This window comes from Martes martes (genome assembly GCF_963455335.1).
Source record: "Martes martes genome assembly, chromosome: 3".
NCBI lineage: Eukaryota > Metazoa > Chordata > Mammalia > Carnivora > Mustelidae > Martes > Martes martes.
In genome coordinates, this window is record NC_137890.1 from 14,879,525 (window position 1) to 14,895,829 (window position 16,305).

At 47.5% G+C, this 16,305-nt stretch overlaps 1 protein-coding gene across 2 annotated transcripts in view; it reads left to right on the forward strand.

Annotated features, from left to right (window-relative positions):
• The window catches only part of ABCC4 (ATP binding cassette subfamily C member 4 (PEL blood group)), a 250,147-nt gene that overhangs the window by 190,693 nt on the left and 43,149 nt on the right, over positions 1-16,305 (forward strand). Inside the window, exons 21-26 of one of the 2 annotated variants that reach the window (XM_080798653.1) lie at positions 175-325; positions 5,811-5,930; positions 7,144-7,254; positions 8,202-8,302; positions 9,409-9,600; positions 10,091-10,174. In XM_080798653.1, coding sequence (XP_080654779.1) covers positions 175-325; positions 5,811-5,930; positions 7,144-7,254; positions 8,202-8,302; positions 9,409-9,600; positions 10,091-10,096 — 681 coding nt within the window. In that variant the 3' untranslated portion in view covers positions 10,097-10,174. Of the gene's footprint in view, positions 1-174; positions 326-5,810; positions 5,931-7,143; positions 7,255-8,201; positions 8,303-9,408; positions 9,601-10,090; positions 10,175-16,305 lie in introns of those variants that run through there. The other variant, XM_080798652.1, reaches the window with a different exon arrangement.

The following is a 16,305-nucleotide window of genomic DNA, read 5'->3' on the forward strand; positions in this document are numbered from 1 at the left end:
AGTATGCAATAACTATCCTCAGGACCACCTATAATATTCTGTTATTTCTTTGATGGGAAAGCATTCCCTGCCATTCCAACAGGTCTTTGAATCCTAACAAAACAACCCATTAAAGTCCACGTTTGAAGTGAATTCTTCCTAAGAAGGCCTCTGTCTCTGTTTTCCCTGTTTCAGACATTTCTACAAGTTCTTGGTGTGGTGGGCGTGGCGGTGGCTGTCATTCCGTGGATCGCAATTCCTCTGATTCCCCTTGGCGTCCTTTTCTTTGTCCTTCGGCGGTATTTCTTAGAAACGTCGAGAGATGTCAAGCGCCTGGAATCTACAAGTGAGTACAGAGGCTCTCAGGTTGGGATGGCGTTACGGGCTCACTTCCATTTATGCCGTAATTAGGGAGACCCCTGCAACCGTGCAGACTCTACCTTCCAGATTTTTCCCTCCAAGTTAGTATTAAATCATCGAACACGATGTCCACCGTGAGTCAGTGTGGCACTTAGGGCCAACGGAACCGGTGGCCCACCAGGTGCAGCTTTGCAGGAACACCAGGAAGGGACAAGACAAGGATGTCTGTGCAATAAAGCTCCGCTGGACTCTGAGCTCCGTGAAGATGGGGCCATTTCTCTCTCAGTTATGATGTACTTCCAGACGTGGAGCAGCACTCGAGAAACGTTTCTAAAGAACTGTTTCACGCTGGAACTAACACAGAGCGAAAATAGGGAATCTTTCCTCCCCCAAAGGTTCTAGAAATGACAAAGGGAAAGATTAGGCAGAGGAGAAGGGGTCGTATGTCAGAAGTGACCCATTTGAAAAATATATTACTATCACAGACTCAAAAAATGACAAAAAAGTTGCGGTTGTTAAATGTTTTGAAAAGATAAGTACTGGTATTTTCATGCACTCTTTATTATCACTGTATTTCCTGTCATGCCACACTGTTTGAAGTGTCCCCCCCACCCGCCGCTTAGGCTGTACCTATAAATGGATCCTGAATATAATTCCTTTGGGAGGACACAGGAGAGGGTTCTGCTCAGTACGCATTCTTTTTGTTCTCTATTCGACTTCCTAGTTTTGGAATAATGGGAAAACGCAGCTAATCACAGAGGAAGAAGTAATTCAGAGCTTATCGCATTCACGCACAAACATATTTTGCTATTACTAAAAAAATCAAAAGGATAGTCGGTTGGTGTATTTATAAAAAAAGGGGTGTAAAGTCCTAAATATGAAGAAGGAAGATGTTTGTATTAGAAAACTCAACTGTGGATAGTTACTGCATGTTAATGCCAGCTGATCTTTCTGAAAGTCAAGCTAAAAAGAGAAACATTGGGTCTCATGGTTCTTGAATCCATCAAGTGGAAAAATACTAGTTCGTCAGCATAGAGTAGTTTTTTTTTGTTATGACGTATGCGTGTCTATTTTTTTAATAAATTTCGTTTTGCTTTAGAGCATGTACAGGGCAGCAGAGGAGCAGAGAGAAAGAGAGAACCCAGGCAGGCTCCACACCGAGTGCGGAGCCTGACGTGGGGCTCGGTCTCATGACCCTGAGACCATGACCTGAGCGGAATTCAAGTTGGACGCTTAATGGGCAGGCGCCCTGGCTAATAATAAATTTTTGAGAGGGATTTATCATAACCATTTGCATAAAGGATAATGGGCATTGATTTCTTAAAAGCTATAGACAAATTTTTTAGTCCTCGGAGAAGCAGCTAAGCTGTGAGGTGTGTTTTTGTAAAGGGTTTCCTTGGGGTGGCCGGGCAGTGTTGTCCAGATGTGTGGGCCAGCGGGCTGAGGCGATAATACCATGGCGGGACATGGAGAGGGCAGAAGGAGTAAGTAATGAGTTCCACCCGTGTAAACAACACGTGTAACACGTCTTCCGTGTAAACAACAAGGCTTCAGACATTTATGATTAGAGGCCACTCGTGACATGGAGTCTGTCATCATCAGACTTGTTCCGAAGGAGGTCTCGGGTTTATTCAGACAGGGAGTCTGGAATAAGAGGGAAGGGGATCCCCTGAGCCTTCTTCAAGGAACAGTATAGGATTTGCCCAGGGCTTGATCTGGAGGTTTTGAGAACGTTAGCATGGACCCTGTAGGATATTTGGAAATAATGTGGACTAGTCCCACACCCCAGACATTAAGGACACGTATTCCTTCCTTCGCACACCCAGGTGACCAAATGTTGGCGGCCGTTTGATTAGAACCGTTTGTTGTCATCTATCTGGGTTGCAGGTCTGTGCCGTAAATAACAGTTCTTTTGTTTTCTCTAAGAGGTAAGTGATAGTATTTCTTGTGGCCACTGCTGGATCCGCCAGCAAAAAGGAGACTACAAGGAGGATACCTGATTGGCTTTGGCTACCGGGCATAAATCTGCTTCCTCCGCAGGCTTTGAAAGGACTGCTGACATTCCGCGGATAATTTTCAGATCGTGCTGCCTAGCTGCCTTTGAAACCTCAGGCCCACAGTCAAACCACTTGAATGGTTCATTTGTAGCTGATTGTAATGGTTTCCCGTTTTTGCAAAAGTGAGCCTGGTAGCACTAGGCTACCTGCCCAAAACCAGGATCTGCTTGCTTGCGTCTTTCTAGCCAGCTCTCATCGTTTGGCCATGCCTGAGTTAGGAAGCCACATCCCAGTTCCGTGGGTAAGGGTACTGTGATCGACCAGCAATGTCTGCCGTGGGCACCGCCGGGGAGGGCTAACCGTGTGTCCCAGGTTTCAGACCGTAGCTGCCCACGTCTGCTGCTGTTGGTTCTCCCGCTGGATTTCCAGGGGCTTTGTTCAACTGAAGGTGCCTGGTAAGACCTACAGTAAAGGGTAGGCTACTGGATAGGCACTAAGTACGATTCTTGGAGTTTTCTAAACTTAAACTACAAAGTCTGGAGAAAAATACATTTAGTTATATGTTGGCCTCTTGATTTAACCTCATTATTGTCCCTCTGAGACCCCGTGGCAGAAGAAGAGCAGCTTCAGGAATGAGAGCTGGGTCCGACCCCCACCTCCACCACTCGGGTTGGCCAGTGTTCTTAATCCCTCTGCCTACTTTGTACTTTGCCCTCTGTCAAGGATATCATAGCACCTGCCCTCTGGGGCTCTCCTGAGGGTTGTTTGTGTTGATGGTTGTAAAGTGCTTCTTGGCCACGTGGAAAGGTGCTAGAACCTTGAACATGAGGAAATTAAGAACATGACAACCAACAGTCCTCACCCAACAGAGATGATAACCTACAGCAGGGCTGGAGGCCAGGTCCTTGAGGCAGCTCCTTGCCTTCTCCCTCCTGGGGAGGGTTTGCAGTCCTTGTAGGGTGTGTCCCAAAGAGTCCTCAGGGTCGTGGGACACACAGTCATCAGTCTCGTGAACGGTCGGGTTGCATTTGTCTAACTGCCGGCTAATGCCATGGGTGTCGTAGAACTCTACTTCAGGATAGTGGCTCAGTTGCTGTGGGGAGAAAGGCGTTCTATTGGGCAAGAGAATGTACCAGAGCCTTAGTGCTCCGTTTCCCTCTGTGGAGCCGGTTAATTTTCATTGGAAACCCTCCAGTTCACTCATCCTGGCATCCTGCTGTGTCCTAAGTGGGGTGTGAAAGAAACAGGATCGCTTTTCCCTGGTAGAGAACCGTACTGTACCACTTGTAACTCTTGGGCCTGAGATAAAGTCGGTGCTGTGGTCTCTGGGTTTCCTGGTGTTCAAGGCCAGAATGGCCCCTGATTTCTGAAGTCGACCCTGCCCTGAAACCTTTCTAGAGAAAAATCAACTGCAGCCTTGATCTCCTGATGAGGGAAGCCAGTGGGGATGGCCAGTGGGGAAGCATTTCATTCAAGGACTCTGCCTGAGTGAAAGGCCACATCTCCTTCCTTCTCACAAATGTCTGTGCTAAAACTGTGTGTGTCCCAACATTTGCTCAGGAAATGAGGACATGGTTCTAGTGAGTTCTCTGTGCTTTCTGGAGCTGGACTTTTGGTACTTTTCTTGGTAGGGTCATAGGCCTGGAGCTCTCTTGAGCGCCCTATTTCCTCACTATGTTCTGGGTATGTGCTAGGGAATGCCAAAAAAGGCCTGTTCAGAATTTCTAGCCTTTCTTACTTAGAACATGGGCTTGGTCCTTTATGTTCATGTTACTGTTTTAAAAGTACAGATTTAACAGAAGCTAAAATGCCTGAAGGCCAAGGTTCCTTGGTATAAGGAAGAGGGGGGGTGGTGTGGATCCTGGATCAGAAACCCACAACAGGATGGTCCATACCACTGTTGAGTTCACTTAAGGCTCTTTTGCCTAAAGTAGATACAAGGGGAAATGTTAGCTCATGCCTCGGTTCAGAGAAGGGTTTTTTCCTTAAAACAGCATCCCAGGCAAGGGTCCTTATCTGTTACTATCCCAGTCAGCAAAGAGGCCCACAGCCCAACACGTCCTATCTTCTCTAAACGCCAGCGTCTCTCGGAGAAGCCTGCTCTTTCCTTGCTTGAGGAGCCGTGGTCACTAAGCTGTCAGGGGAGGTCCTGTGTCTGCACGTTTGTACCCAGCAACCCCCCACCCCTCGCCCATACCTGCAGTGCCACGGGCACAGAGGCGTTGACTGAGCTCACACAGAGCGACGTCCAGATGCCAGGCTCAGGAGTCAGGCTCCAAAATAAGTTTGCATTTTCCCCTCAGTTGTTTCTCCCCATCATTTCATAAAACCTCCGTAGCCTCTCATGAGATAAGTGATCTTCCATTGGCCTGGGATTTTACTAAGGCTCTCCTCTAGGATGTGCACAGGTAGCAAAATGGTAAGTCAGTGTTACCTGCCGATAAAGCACAAGGTGTTACTCGTCCCAGAGAGAGGCCCGAGGCTCGCAGCCCTGCCCCTGACAATAGCTAGTCATGGCCTCATTCCTGGTGCCCGCCAGCCTGCAGCCCACGTCTTCCCTGAGAGGCAGGGGCCAGATCTGGTGTCCACATACAGTGTGCTCCTAGAGAGGGTGGCAGGGAGATGAACGGCTGGTCGGATGCCATCAGGCCCCAAACCCACATGAAGTTATTCAGAAGGCCACGGTCAGGTTCTGAAAGAGTGATCAATGTTAGTGTCCCACAGTGACCTCCGAACACCAGGTGTCCAGCAGGGCAGACGCCCCCAACCAAAGTCAAGACTCTTCATAGGTGCCATGGCCGCCCAGGCCCTGCGGGCACAAGGGCAGTACAATACCCAGGTTCTCTGTTATTCCAGAAAGAGACTCTTGGTGCAGGAGCAGACAGGAGGCACAGGGAGATGCCCGGGAATGCAGGGAGAATGGCAGCCTGACCAGTCCCCTCACACATCCCTCACCTGTCACAGTTTCAGGGATGCGCTGACGTTATCCCAGCCCTTATGTTACTAGTCCAGTGGCGGAGATGGGTGCACAGACAGGCATTCATAATTCAGCGTGGTGAGTACTGTAGCAGAATTAAATGTAAGAACGTTGGTGACTCAAAAATTACTAGACAGAATTTCCTCCCAGAGGGCTGTCAGGGAAGGGTTATGGAGGGGGGCCATGTCTGAGGAAGACCTTGACTAATGAGTTAGCAAAGAAGAAATTCAGTTATTCAAGTCTAGCAAGGACTTGAATTTGGTCAAAGATCGATTCGAAGCGAAACTTGCATTTCAGGTCTTTAACGCAATGGTGTGACCCAGAGTTCGAGGGCTGACGTGTTTGTTCATCTCCAGGAGGGAACACCGTCCAGTCTTCCCCAGGCAGCCGTCGTGGCAGAGCTCTAGGTTTGGGGGTTCAGGTAGCCACAGAGCACGGGAGGCAGCTGGTTTCCCCACATCCAGCCTCACCGACTTTGTCTGTCTCTGCTTCCCCAGCACGGAGTCCGGTGTTCTCCCACTTGTCGTCCTCTCTCCAGGGACTCTGGACCATCCGGGCGTATAAAGCTGAGGAGAGGTTCCAGGAACTGTTCGACGCTCACCAGGATTTGCATTCAGGTCTGTAAGTTGTTGGAAATGGTTTCAGAGAATGGGATAGGCTCCCTCTCTTGTCCTTAGTGGTCAGTTCCTCTCTCTCAGTCTCCCCCTGGCCCAGACCCTCAACCTTACTCAGCATGACTTCATCCCCTCCTCTCGGCCACAGTTCCTCAGAATCTCCTGGGTGCATCCCCATTCTGCTGGGACACTACTGCTTCCCTCCACCCCCACCCCCATCCTCTGAGTGCCTTGCATTGTCCTTCTGTTACCATGCCCTGTGGCTTTCTGTCCTTTTAGGGCAGGGGTCAGTCAGCTTTTCTTGTAAGGACCCAGATAGTAAATGTTTTAGACTTTTTGTACTTCATTGTCTATTGTAGCTCTTCAACATTGCTGTTGTAACAGGAACACGGACAAAGATAGTCCCTAAGCAAATGGCTATGGCTGTGTTCAAATAAAACTTTATTTACAACAACAGGACGCGGGCCATTGTTGGTCCACAGACTGTAGTTTGCCAGTTCTTATTTTCAGAGCCCATGGGGTGACAGGATTTGCTGAGGAAATCAGTTTCCTGATGATCAGATTTGCTACCACTTGATATGTATTATTTTGCATCTGTGAGGTTTTTTGCTATTAAAAATTTCAGAGTTTCCTCTAAGTTTATAAAATCCTGGGCCATCTTTCCAATCTTTATTGTATTTTGAAGATAAGATGGCATTTTGAAGGCTGCAAGTAGGTACTTTTATTAAAGTGATCCCTGAGATACCGGATCCTAAGGAAAAAACACTGTGTGCAGGGCCCTCTAGTAAGTATGGAAGGTGCTGGAAACAAAGTGGGAGCTATGCTCTCTGCCATCAGAGAACCAGGACCAGTAAACTAGGTATGAGAACAAGCTTCACGCTGAGGTCTGGTGCTGTGACAAATGTACTGATGAGCCCATTTTCCATGTATTTTTTTTATTAATGATCCTGTTTCTGTTTATAATCTCTGGGTTGAATTTTTCAATGCATTGCTTCCCACAAAACCGCCGTACCGATTCCTGCTTGGACCGTACATCGTCTTGTGTCAGAACTTAGCTTTCTGGAACCTTCTGGTTCCTCACGTGTGGAACTTTGCTGTCCGTGTTGTGTAAAAATCTCCTGGAGCTCACCCTTGCCAAATGCTCTCCCTCATTCAGAGTGGTGAATCTGGTTTTTTCTCCTTCTTCCTTTCGCTTATGATGCTTCTCCAAACCCAGAGGCATGGTTCTTGTTCCTGACAACGTCCCGATGGTTCGCTGTGCGTCTGGATGCCATCTGCGCCATCTTTGTCATTATTGTTGCCTTCGGGTCCTTGATTCTGGCAACGGGTGAGTACAGATGTGAAGAACTATTTGTGGTATGACTACAATTTATAGCTGCGTTTACAGTTATTAAATTAAACTCTTGCCACCTTGTCCAATGCCATGTACTGTTTAGTTCTAATGAATCGCATAGAAGCCTTTGCCGTGTGTCGGGTCGGGTGTGATCCAGCAGCATGGTCCGCGCAGAGTGGTCATTTGGATCCCGATGAGGTCCTTCTGTCTTCAGACAGGTTGAGGACCATGCTGGTGTAGCAGCTAATTTTCTGTACATTCCTGGTGTGGCGTCTGGTTGCTGTGAGGAGAGAACCAAATTTTCTCTTAGGCATTTTGTCCACTTAGGGCTTTAGGTTTTCACATTAGAGTTATTTGGATCTCTTGGTCATCCCTGCCTGGTACGCTAGGTTGAGAAAGATCCTAAGCAGGAAAGAATGCTCTCCTCCCTGCCACGTGGGTACCTGAAGAGCAGGTGTTGGCGTGTGTGGCACACATTCACTATCCCTGACTTTTCCACAGTAACAATGCTGACTCACAATACTTAATAATGGGACAGCGAGCGTAATGGCTTAGATTTAAATGCCTTGGCTCTTAGAACCCAGTGCCTTGTTTTTAGTGGTTTCCAACTGCGGTTGCATTGGCCGTAGAAAGTGAAATTTGGTACCGGGGTTCTTGAAACCGTCATGCTGGGAGTATGAATAATGACCTTATTTCTCACTGCTGGCATACAGTCAAGTGTGTGTCAATCCTGTTGGGATTAATAAACTCATGTAATAGCCTTTCTTAATTTATTGTGACTTTTCTATTTTACTATAGTCTCAATCATCAGATAGTAAAAGTAGAACTGTTGCTATCGTGATAGACAGAGTACTTAAAGATGATAGAGGAATCTTGTTGTTAAGCTGACAGAAGGACCTGTGCGGAACTAATTTTATTCCCACGTTTTCTTCCTCTTTCAGCTGTAGATGCTGGGCAGGTTGGCCTGGCATTGTCCTACGCCCTCACCCTCATGGGGATGTTCCAGTGGTGCGTCCGGCAGAGCGCCGAAGTGGAGAATATGGTAATGTTTATCTGAACGCTCTGAGCCTTTTCAAGTCTCCCCGCCATTCAATGGCATAAAAGCGCTTCTTATGTAAAATATTAAAACTGTTATTTTTACATCGTAGCTAACCAAGTTTTTTAGATCCCTCTTCCATCTGTTTAAGGTTAACGTAAAATAAAATATATACATCTTTTTCTCAGTCTTCTGTGTGCTATGTCAGCAGGTTTTACATCCGCCACAAACTGTCTTCAAATGTAATAAATGTCTCTCTCTCTGTGGGAGGGAGTTTCTGAAATCCTGGAGAGGATAGAAGCTAATTTCTGAGAGGCCTGTTTATTTTTGTTTCTTAATGGGTGATTCCTCATTCCCAATAAAAGAAGAATTCAGTGTTTTGAGGTTTTTTGTTTAATTAATATCTGTCTCCCCTTGCACGCCCCCTCCCCCAGTTTAGCATTTATGCTTGTACGTGTTGTGCACCTGAATTTGCTGGCATCCCTTTTTTCTGGTAGAATAAGCTCCTTGTTGGAGTGCGCTAGTCAAAGGTGTCGGGATGGTTGGTTAGGAGGCCTCAGTCAATAAGTAAATTATCTCCTCTTTGGAGTATTAGCGCCTTCTCAAGAGAAAAACAATGAACAAGAAATCCTTCCCGCGTGCTCTTCCAATAGAGGAGAAAGTGATTCTTCATTAAAATGAGATTGGATGACTTAGCCAGTTCAGCTCCCCAAGACAGGTGGCTATTCTGTGGCCAGATTCCGGATTGTTGGCCACAAGTATCCCTTTCTTTGATAAAATCCTTGTACTTTTTGTTCAGAAAAAATAAAATTTAAAAAAAAGTGGAAAAATAAAATAAAATCTCCAGCATCCTCTAAGAATCTCTAATTCTGTAGTTCCTTTAGTTTTAATGGAGCGCTGAAGGAAGTAGACCTAAGGAAAAGTGTTACCAGACGGTGCACAGGTTTGTAAATCATCAAAGCATCCTCGTCAGACTCGTCCTCCTGTCCTTTGGGAATAGTGAGACCTGAGATGTCCCTAACCAGCTAGTATAAAAGATCAACAGTTCGTTTATAATCTCTGAACACCTGTCAGCTCCATTCCTAAGCCACGTGGTGTCCTTTGCCTTTCAGATGATCTCAGTGGAGAGGGTGATGGAGTATACAGACCTTGAGAAAGAAGCCCCTTGGGAGTACCAGAACCGCCCTCCGCCCAACTGGCCCCAAGACGGCACGATCGTCTTTGATAATGTTAACTTCTCCTACAGTTTAGATGGGCCTCTGGTTTTGAAGCACCTGACAGCACTCATTAAATCAAAGGAAAAGGTTTGTTTAAACCGCCTTGCCTCTTTAAGATTTCCACGGAAGCTTTCATACTGCCTCTGCTTGTTGGCTCCTTGGTGAACGTGTCAGGGCCGGGGTGGGGGGCGGGGGTAGAGGGGACGCCTAGTGCCTCTGTGGATATAATTTCGGTTGGGCGAGCCTACTGGGGAGTCTTGAAAATTAACCATGGAATGGGGATGCCAGACTGTTCTCGTATTGTGAGCTCCCTCGTGGTGCTTGGTCCGGCTGACCCCGGACACTCTAATTATTCATGCCTGAGACCTGGGAGTCGACCCTCGCTCCTCATCACTAACGCCTTCAATATCTAGCTCCTACCTATTCTTACTTCTTCGAATTTCTCAAATCCTTCTCTTCCTCCGCCATGGCAGCCTCTATTAGAGCCCTCCGTCCCTGTCCCTTTCCGGAGACTTGCCCTCCCGTAACCCGTATTCCCCTGTCTCCCATCTGTGGACTGCTTCTTTCTGAAACACAGATCTGATCCTTACGGGGCCTTCTGAGAGCTCCCAGGCTGGGCACGCGGAGGGCAGAACCATCGCGAGGCCCCGGATCCACTCGAGCTGGAGCTGCATGGCCGGCTTCAGCCACCAGAGAAGAGGCTGGAATCTGTGACCCGGTCAGGGCTCGAGCCAGAGCCCCCAGCGGGAGGCAGAAAAGGGCCCAAAGTCGGTGAGAGGAAACCCAAGGGAGCAGGGGCTGATTCACACAGGAGACCACCTGCACTTGGCGGTGTCTCTGTCCGGCAGTGGTGGGACCCGGGTCCCTCAACCCACGCCAGGGCAGGCCCTTGAAGAATCAGTGGAACCAGAACAGACGAGACTGGAGGAAGCTCTTTCCCCACCTACCTCTCCAGCCTCGATTCCTTAAATTCTTTTTAAAATTTATTTCAGAGAGAGAGAGGGAGAGAGAGAGAGTACTAGCCGGGGCAGGGGGTGGGCAGGCAGAGGGAGAGGCAGACTCCCCACTGCGCAGGGAGCCCGATGTAGGGCTCGAACCCAGGACCCTGAGATCATGACCCGAGCCACCCAGGCGCCCTCCAGCCATAATTCCTAGCATGCCAATCCCCCCATATGGGTGTTTATTGTGTAGCTTCTCCAAAGCCTCCCGCTCTCCCTGTCCCCATTGTGCGCACATTGTCCCTCCCCCTCAAGAGACCCTGCCCTTCTGTGGTCTGGCTGGTGAAAGCCAGCTCATTTCCAATCAGCTCTGATGCATATGCCTCTACGAGACCCTTAATTCTCCCACAGCATCTGACGTATTTTTCAACGACCACATCTACAGTATGCCTGTGTTTACGGCGGCAATACAAACACCAAAAATGGAAGCAGCCCAAGCGGTTCATCAATGTAGGAATGGCTAAGCAGATGTAGTACATCCCTACCATGGAATATTATCCAGCCTTAGGAGGAGGCGACTGCTGACCCGTGGAATGTCCTCGAGGATGTTACACTCAATGAAATAAGCTCGAGGACAAAGCAGGACAAATACTGTCTAATCCCACTTACACGAGGTTCCTGACCTGCCCAGATCCAGTAGAGACCAATAGTAGGATGGTGATTGCCAGGGGCCGGGGGAGAGGTGAAGGCGGAGTTGGTATTTAACGGGCACCGCGTTTGAGTCTCGAAGGACGAGAAGCATTTTGGAGAGTGTTGGCACGACACTGTGAATGCACTTAACACCACTGAACCGCACACCCGAGGTGTTGGGACACCTGGGTTGGGACATTTTTTTGTTCGTGCATTTTACCATAATTAAAAAAAAGAGAATTAAAAATGAAAATGAGAAAGTAAAAGGTAGCGCTCACAGCGAGCTTTGTGGTTCGGGCTCTGGATCTCACGGCACCCAGAGGCTGCTGCTGTTCGTCTTCGGTCCCCCGAAAGTGGCATTGTGCCGGGCACGTGGTGGGTGCTGACGGTCTGCCAGCGGGGGTGGTGAGTGGGTAATACTCGGGGCGGGGGGGGGAAGCCAACCCGTCACAAAAACATACATGCATTCCAGACAGCTCCCGGAAACAGCCCGTTTCCCAGATGTGTTTAATACTTAGAGACCTGCCAGCACTTTCTCCCAGACCCATTTAGTGGACCGTGGCCATAATGTAATGATGATACCCTTGCGATATGAAAGAATAAATGTTCAACTTAATACTCAAATGATACCCAGGGAGCAGCTTTAGTGCGTCACGTGGCAGAAGCCAGCTGCTCGTGATTTCCAGCTACATTTGCAGACCCGGAGGGCAGTGAGGGCGGCCGAGTCCCAAGACCGTTCGCCATAACTGGTTCCATCCCTACGAGCGCGGTCAGGGATCCTTGCTTCCTCGCAGACCGTGTGTCCATCGGGATGCCCGTGCTAGGCAGAATTCTGTTCATTTGCATGCATCTTAAATTTTCCTCAAAGCCATACATGGGATTACCCGAGAAACTGTGGTACAACTTAGAAATGTAACGGGCGTGTACTTTTCCATCATAAACGCTCCCCTCCCCCAAATCATAGGATTATCTGAGACTATACAGTGTTGGGGGGATTGAATTTGGAGACAGTTGTAATAACGATGGTATCGTTTGGTTTGTGTCTTGGTCCACGGACAGTGTCCCCTTCCGCTTGTGTTAAGTAATTAGTGACTGTATCCAGGCCTCGGAGTCATGAAGTGACATCACTGCCAATTTTATCTCCTCTCCACCCAGCCCCAGCCCTATTATTCGGGGACACCACCGTCCCCGTCCTCTGGTGTATTTGACTGGGACAGACTATGGCAGGGTCGACAGAGGGGGAATGGGCCAACGCAGGAGAGATGGCGCTTTATTCTGTTCCAGCGTTTTCCTCTGCTCTCCAGATTCCTCGAAGTGATAGTAAACAGGAAAATGTAATAGGTACTAAGCAGGTTTCTAATTCATGGAAGAAATAACAAGTAAAAATAAAGAACCAAAATGAGGTAAATAGCACCCTAGGCTTCCTGGTTAGATTCTAAACACTGGCTGCATTTTTCATTTAGATGATTTTGTGGTTGATTTGATCATTTTAAAGAGTACTGGGCCATTTTAAAGCATTTTCCAGCTCTAGAGGTAGATTGATTTTGGTTTGTTATTTTTTTTTCTTGCTCAGAGCTATTACTTGGATAATACATTTTTACAGATGTGTACCAGACCTTGCTATAATGTGCAAAAGTATTAGTTTCCTACATTTTCTCCTCTTTTACATAATATCTTCTCAGAAACCCCTCACCTCCCTCCAGTCTGTCTTACTTCCCCTGCTGACTTTCTGATTCCTTGCTGCCCAGTCTGTGGTACCTGTGTCACCTGGGAGTGTCTTGGAAATGCTGACTCTCAGGCCCACCCGGTCCTCTTGTCTCTGAGCCCCCACTCTGCCAGAATGTCTTCTCTCCCACAGGCAGTTATACATGACTGTAACTCATGATTTCCAAGAGGTGTCCTTTGATGATTTGAAATTGGGCTCATGAATTATCCCAACCCCTGTAACTGATCATGACGCTCTAGAAAGTTCTCTGTCCCCACCCTATAGATTTATTTACTTTTATATTCTGCCAGTTGTGAATTTCCATTATAATTTCATCCTCTATGACTCTAAGTTTATGCATCAATTTGTCTTTTGGTGGAGTCTGTCTGCATCAAAGACAGCGTTCCTCCTGCTCTACGGCCTTCCCCCAACACCGCCCTACAGGGTCCATCAGTATTGTATCAGGCTGGGCCCTGCTTGGGCCTGGAGTCACAGACCACCAAGTGTAGCAATATGTCTGCGACCCTTTTACCACCTGCTGGGATGAAAAATTCATCTCACGGCCCGAGGAAGGGCTATAGGTCTATGTGGCCTGTTTCCCAGGCATGCCTTCTCCTCACTCTGGCTGTAGGTGCCCGCCGACTACGGGTATCCTTTTCGCTCAGAGATGTCAGACCTTCTGTCCCATCCTCCACATTAGACTTCCCCATAACCACATCATAACCTTGAATGTCAGGCGGTAGGATCAGTAGGAGAGGCCAGTTGCTTGATCCCAGCCACACCTGTCCTGTCCCCACAGGAATGTAATGAGCTGCCAGGCCATCCACATTTAAGGAGGCCACCAGTGGAATGGGCAGGTGTTGGGCAGACCTGGCTTTGAGTCCCGTTCTGCCCCTTCCTGGCTCCGTTCATTCAGGCAGGCTAATTAGTCTTACTGAGCCTCCCTCTGATCTTTTGCAAAATGAAAGTGATAGGTCATCCAGGGTTGTACACTTCCAATAGGAGGAGACCCCCCCCAGCTCCAAGGCTGCTGCCAGACAGATGTTCGGACAACCGTAGCCGTCACTGCCTTGGGGCGTGACCTGGCCATAACCACTTCCAGTGCAGAAGCTGTCATCTGCCGTTTGCATTAGTTTCTATGGTGATAGGATCCATTGGCCATGTCTGTCTTCCCTGGCCCCCTATCCTAGACCCCAACAATGTGGCAACAGGTTTTCCATAAATTAGTCCGTCCTGACTTCAACCACCTCAGTTCCATACAGGACACCACATATAATAATAAAAAGAGCGCAAGGTGAATCCACGACAGATCCTGCCGTCTAGGAGAACAAGGAAAGTCGTATAAAATTGGCTACTAGATAAGCTAGAAGGACTTAGGGCATTTGAGATGGACTTGGTGACACGTGTGCAGAATCTCAGCAGGTGGAAATGCATGGGAAGAGCCTTCAGGGTCCTGGGACCAGCATCAGCAAAGGCACGATGCCGTCCCCCTGCAAATGAAGTATTGAGCCCCAGGTGACGTGGCACAGCACTTACACGTGTAACTTGCCACTTCCTAGGAATCCCGAGAGAGCTGACTCCCAGCAATTTAAGGATGCAGAGACAGTTGGGATGCTTTCCTAGAAGGGACTTCCTGGGTGGACACAGAGCTGTCCTGCGGAAACATGGTGAGCCCACGTCACGGCGGTGGGAAGAGGCAGGAGATAGGAAGTCAGTAGCTACTATGTACACCTACCAAGATGTAATGGGGAAAGTGAGTCCACTTGTTGGAATCAAACTGATGTCAATTAAAACAAAGTTATAGGGATGCCTGGGTGGCTCAGTTGGTTAAGCAAAAGCGTCCTGCTTTTGATTTCAGCTCAGAGCAGTCAGGATCCTCAGGGTCCTGAGATCAAGGCTCCGTGCTGGGCATGGAGCCTGCTTAGGATTCTCTCTCTCTCTCTGCCCCTCCCCCACTGCTCACGTCCGAAGTCTGCACTCACTCACACTCTCTCTAAAAATAAATAAAAATTAAGCACTGTTACAACCCCCAAGCTTGTGAGCATGCAGAGAAGCAGGTGGGAGTCAAAACTGGTATCCTATTTCTAGAGGGTAGCTTGGCATTACTTAACAGCCTTTTTGGAAAATGTTTATACCTGTTTTTCAGCAATTCCACATCTAAGAATTTATCTTAAGGAAGTAATTAGAGTTGGTTGTGAAGATTTAGCTTCAAGGATATTTAACACAGTTATTTCTAAAGCAAAATATTGGACGCAGCCAAAATAGCCACAAATAGGGGGTCTGTTAAATAAATGATCACATAAAATCTAATATTATGTGGCTATTAAAATATTCTCTTGAAATATTAAGTGCAAACAGTTTACTACAATTGGTTCCTATTAATCTCATTTTGTTTAAGTCTGTGAGCTTGTATCTTTAAGCACACATACACATAGGTCCAGAAAGAAAATCTGTCATCTATAGAATGGTTTTAAATCAAAGTGCTGGGGTTATGACTAATAGCCATTGACTTTTTACATTCATTTGCACTGATTGTAATTAAGAAGAGTTGGTTTTGTGTTTTCAGATGCCATGCAGCCTTGCGCTCCGGTGATGGACTGAGTCAGGAAGGCTTGCAGAGGTAGAATCTTTAGGGGTTGGTGCCGTCCTGGGCGTGGAGGAAGCTGGAAGTAGGGTGAACATGTTGAGCCCACGAGCCTAGAAAAGAAATTACAGGATTAAGATGGGGAAGTTAGAAAAAGCAGCTGTTTTGAAAGGGAAATCGGCTGTTAATCATGTTGAGTTTGATCTATAGAGATCCAGATAGAAATGTCTCAACGTACAACACGCCAATAAAAATTTTCAAATTGAGGGGAAAAAAAGACATTTCTTTTCTTTCTTCTTTTTTTTTTTTTTCCAGAAACCCTCAGCCTCTTTGGGAAAATGTATAGGGTTAATTGTAAATCAGCATAAATGAGAATATCTTGAAGTATCTGTTTGGTTTTGCATGTGTAAACTTACTGGTAGTGGCGATATTCTCCACAAGAAGTTGGTAAAGCCCACTGGTGTAGTGCGAATGACACAGGCTTCCGTTTGGATGACTGAACAGGAGAGAGAGATAGCTAGAACCCGGTTTTCTTTGAATTGCCTTTTGGTGTTTATTCTCAGTCGAGTTTGGAGGTCACAGTCCTGTGGTTGTGGGCAGCCCTCCGGACCCCCTGCCGTATCCCAGCCCTTTATGAAAAGTCTGCAAACGTTCTAGTTTGCACAGATAGGTTGGTTTTAGTTGGAGTGATGAAAGCCTGGGAACATCCACACATTCTCAGAGACACAATTTGTGCCTGTGTTGTGGTATGTCTTGATACACATTTGAGAACAACTTTACCTCAATGTACATTGAGAAACCCAGGAGATATATACATATGTGTGTGTGTGTGTCATGTGTGTGCATTTGGACCTACCCCTGGGCAGAAAATGACC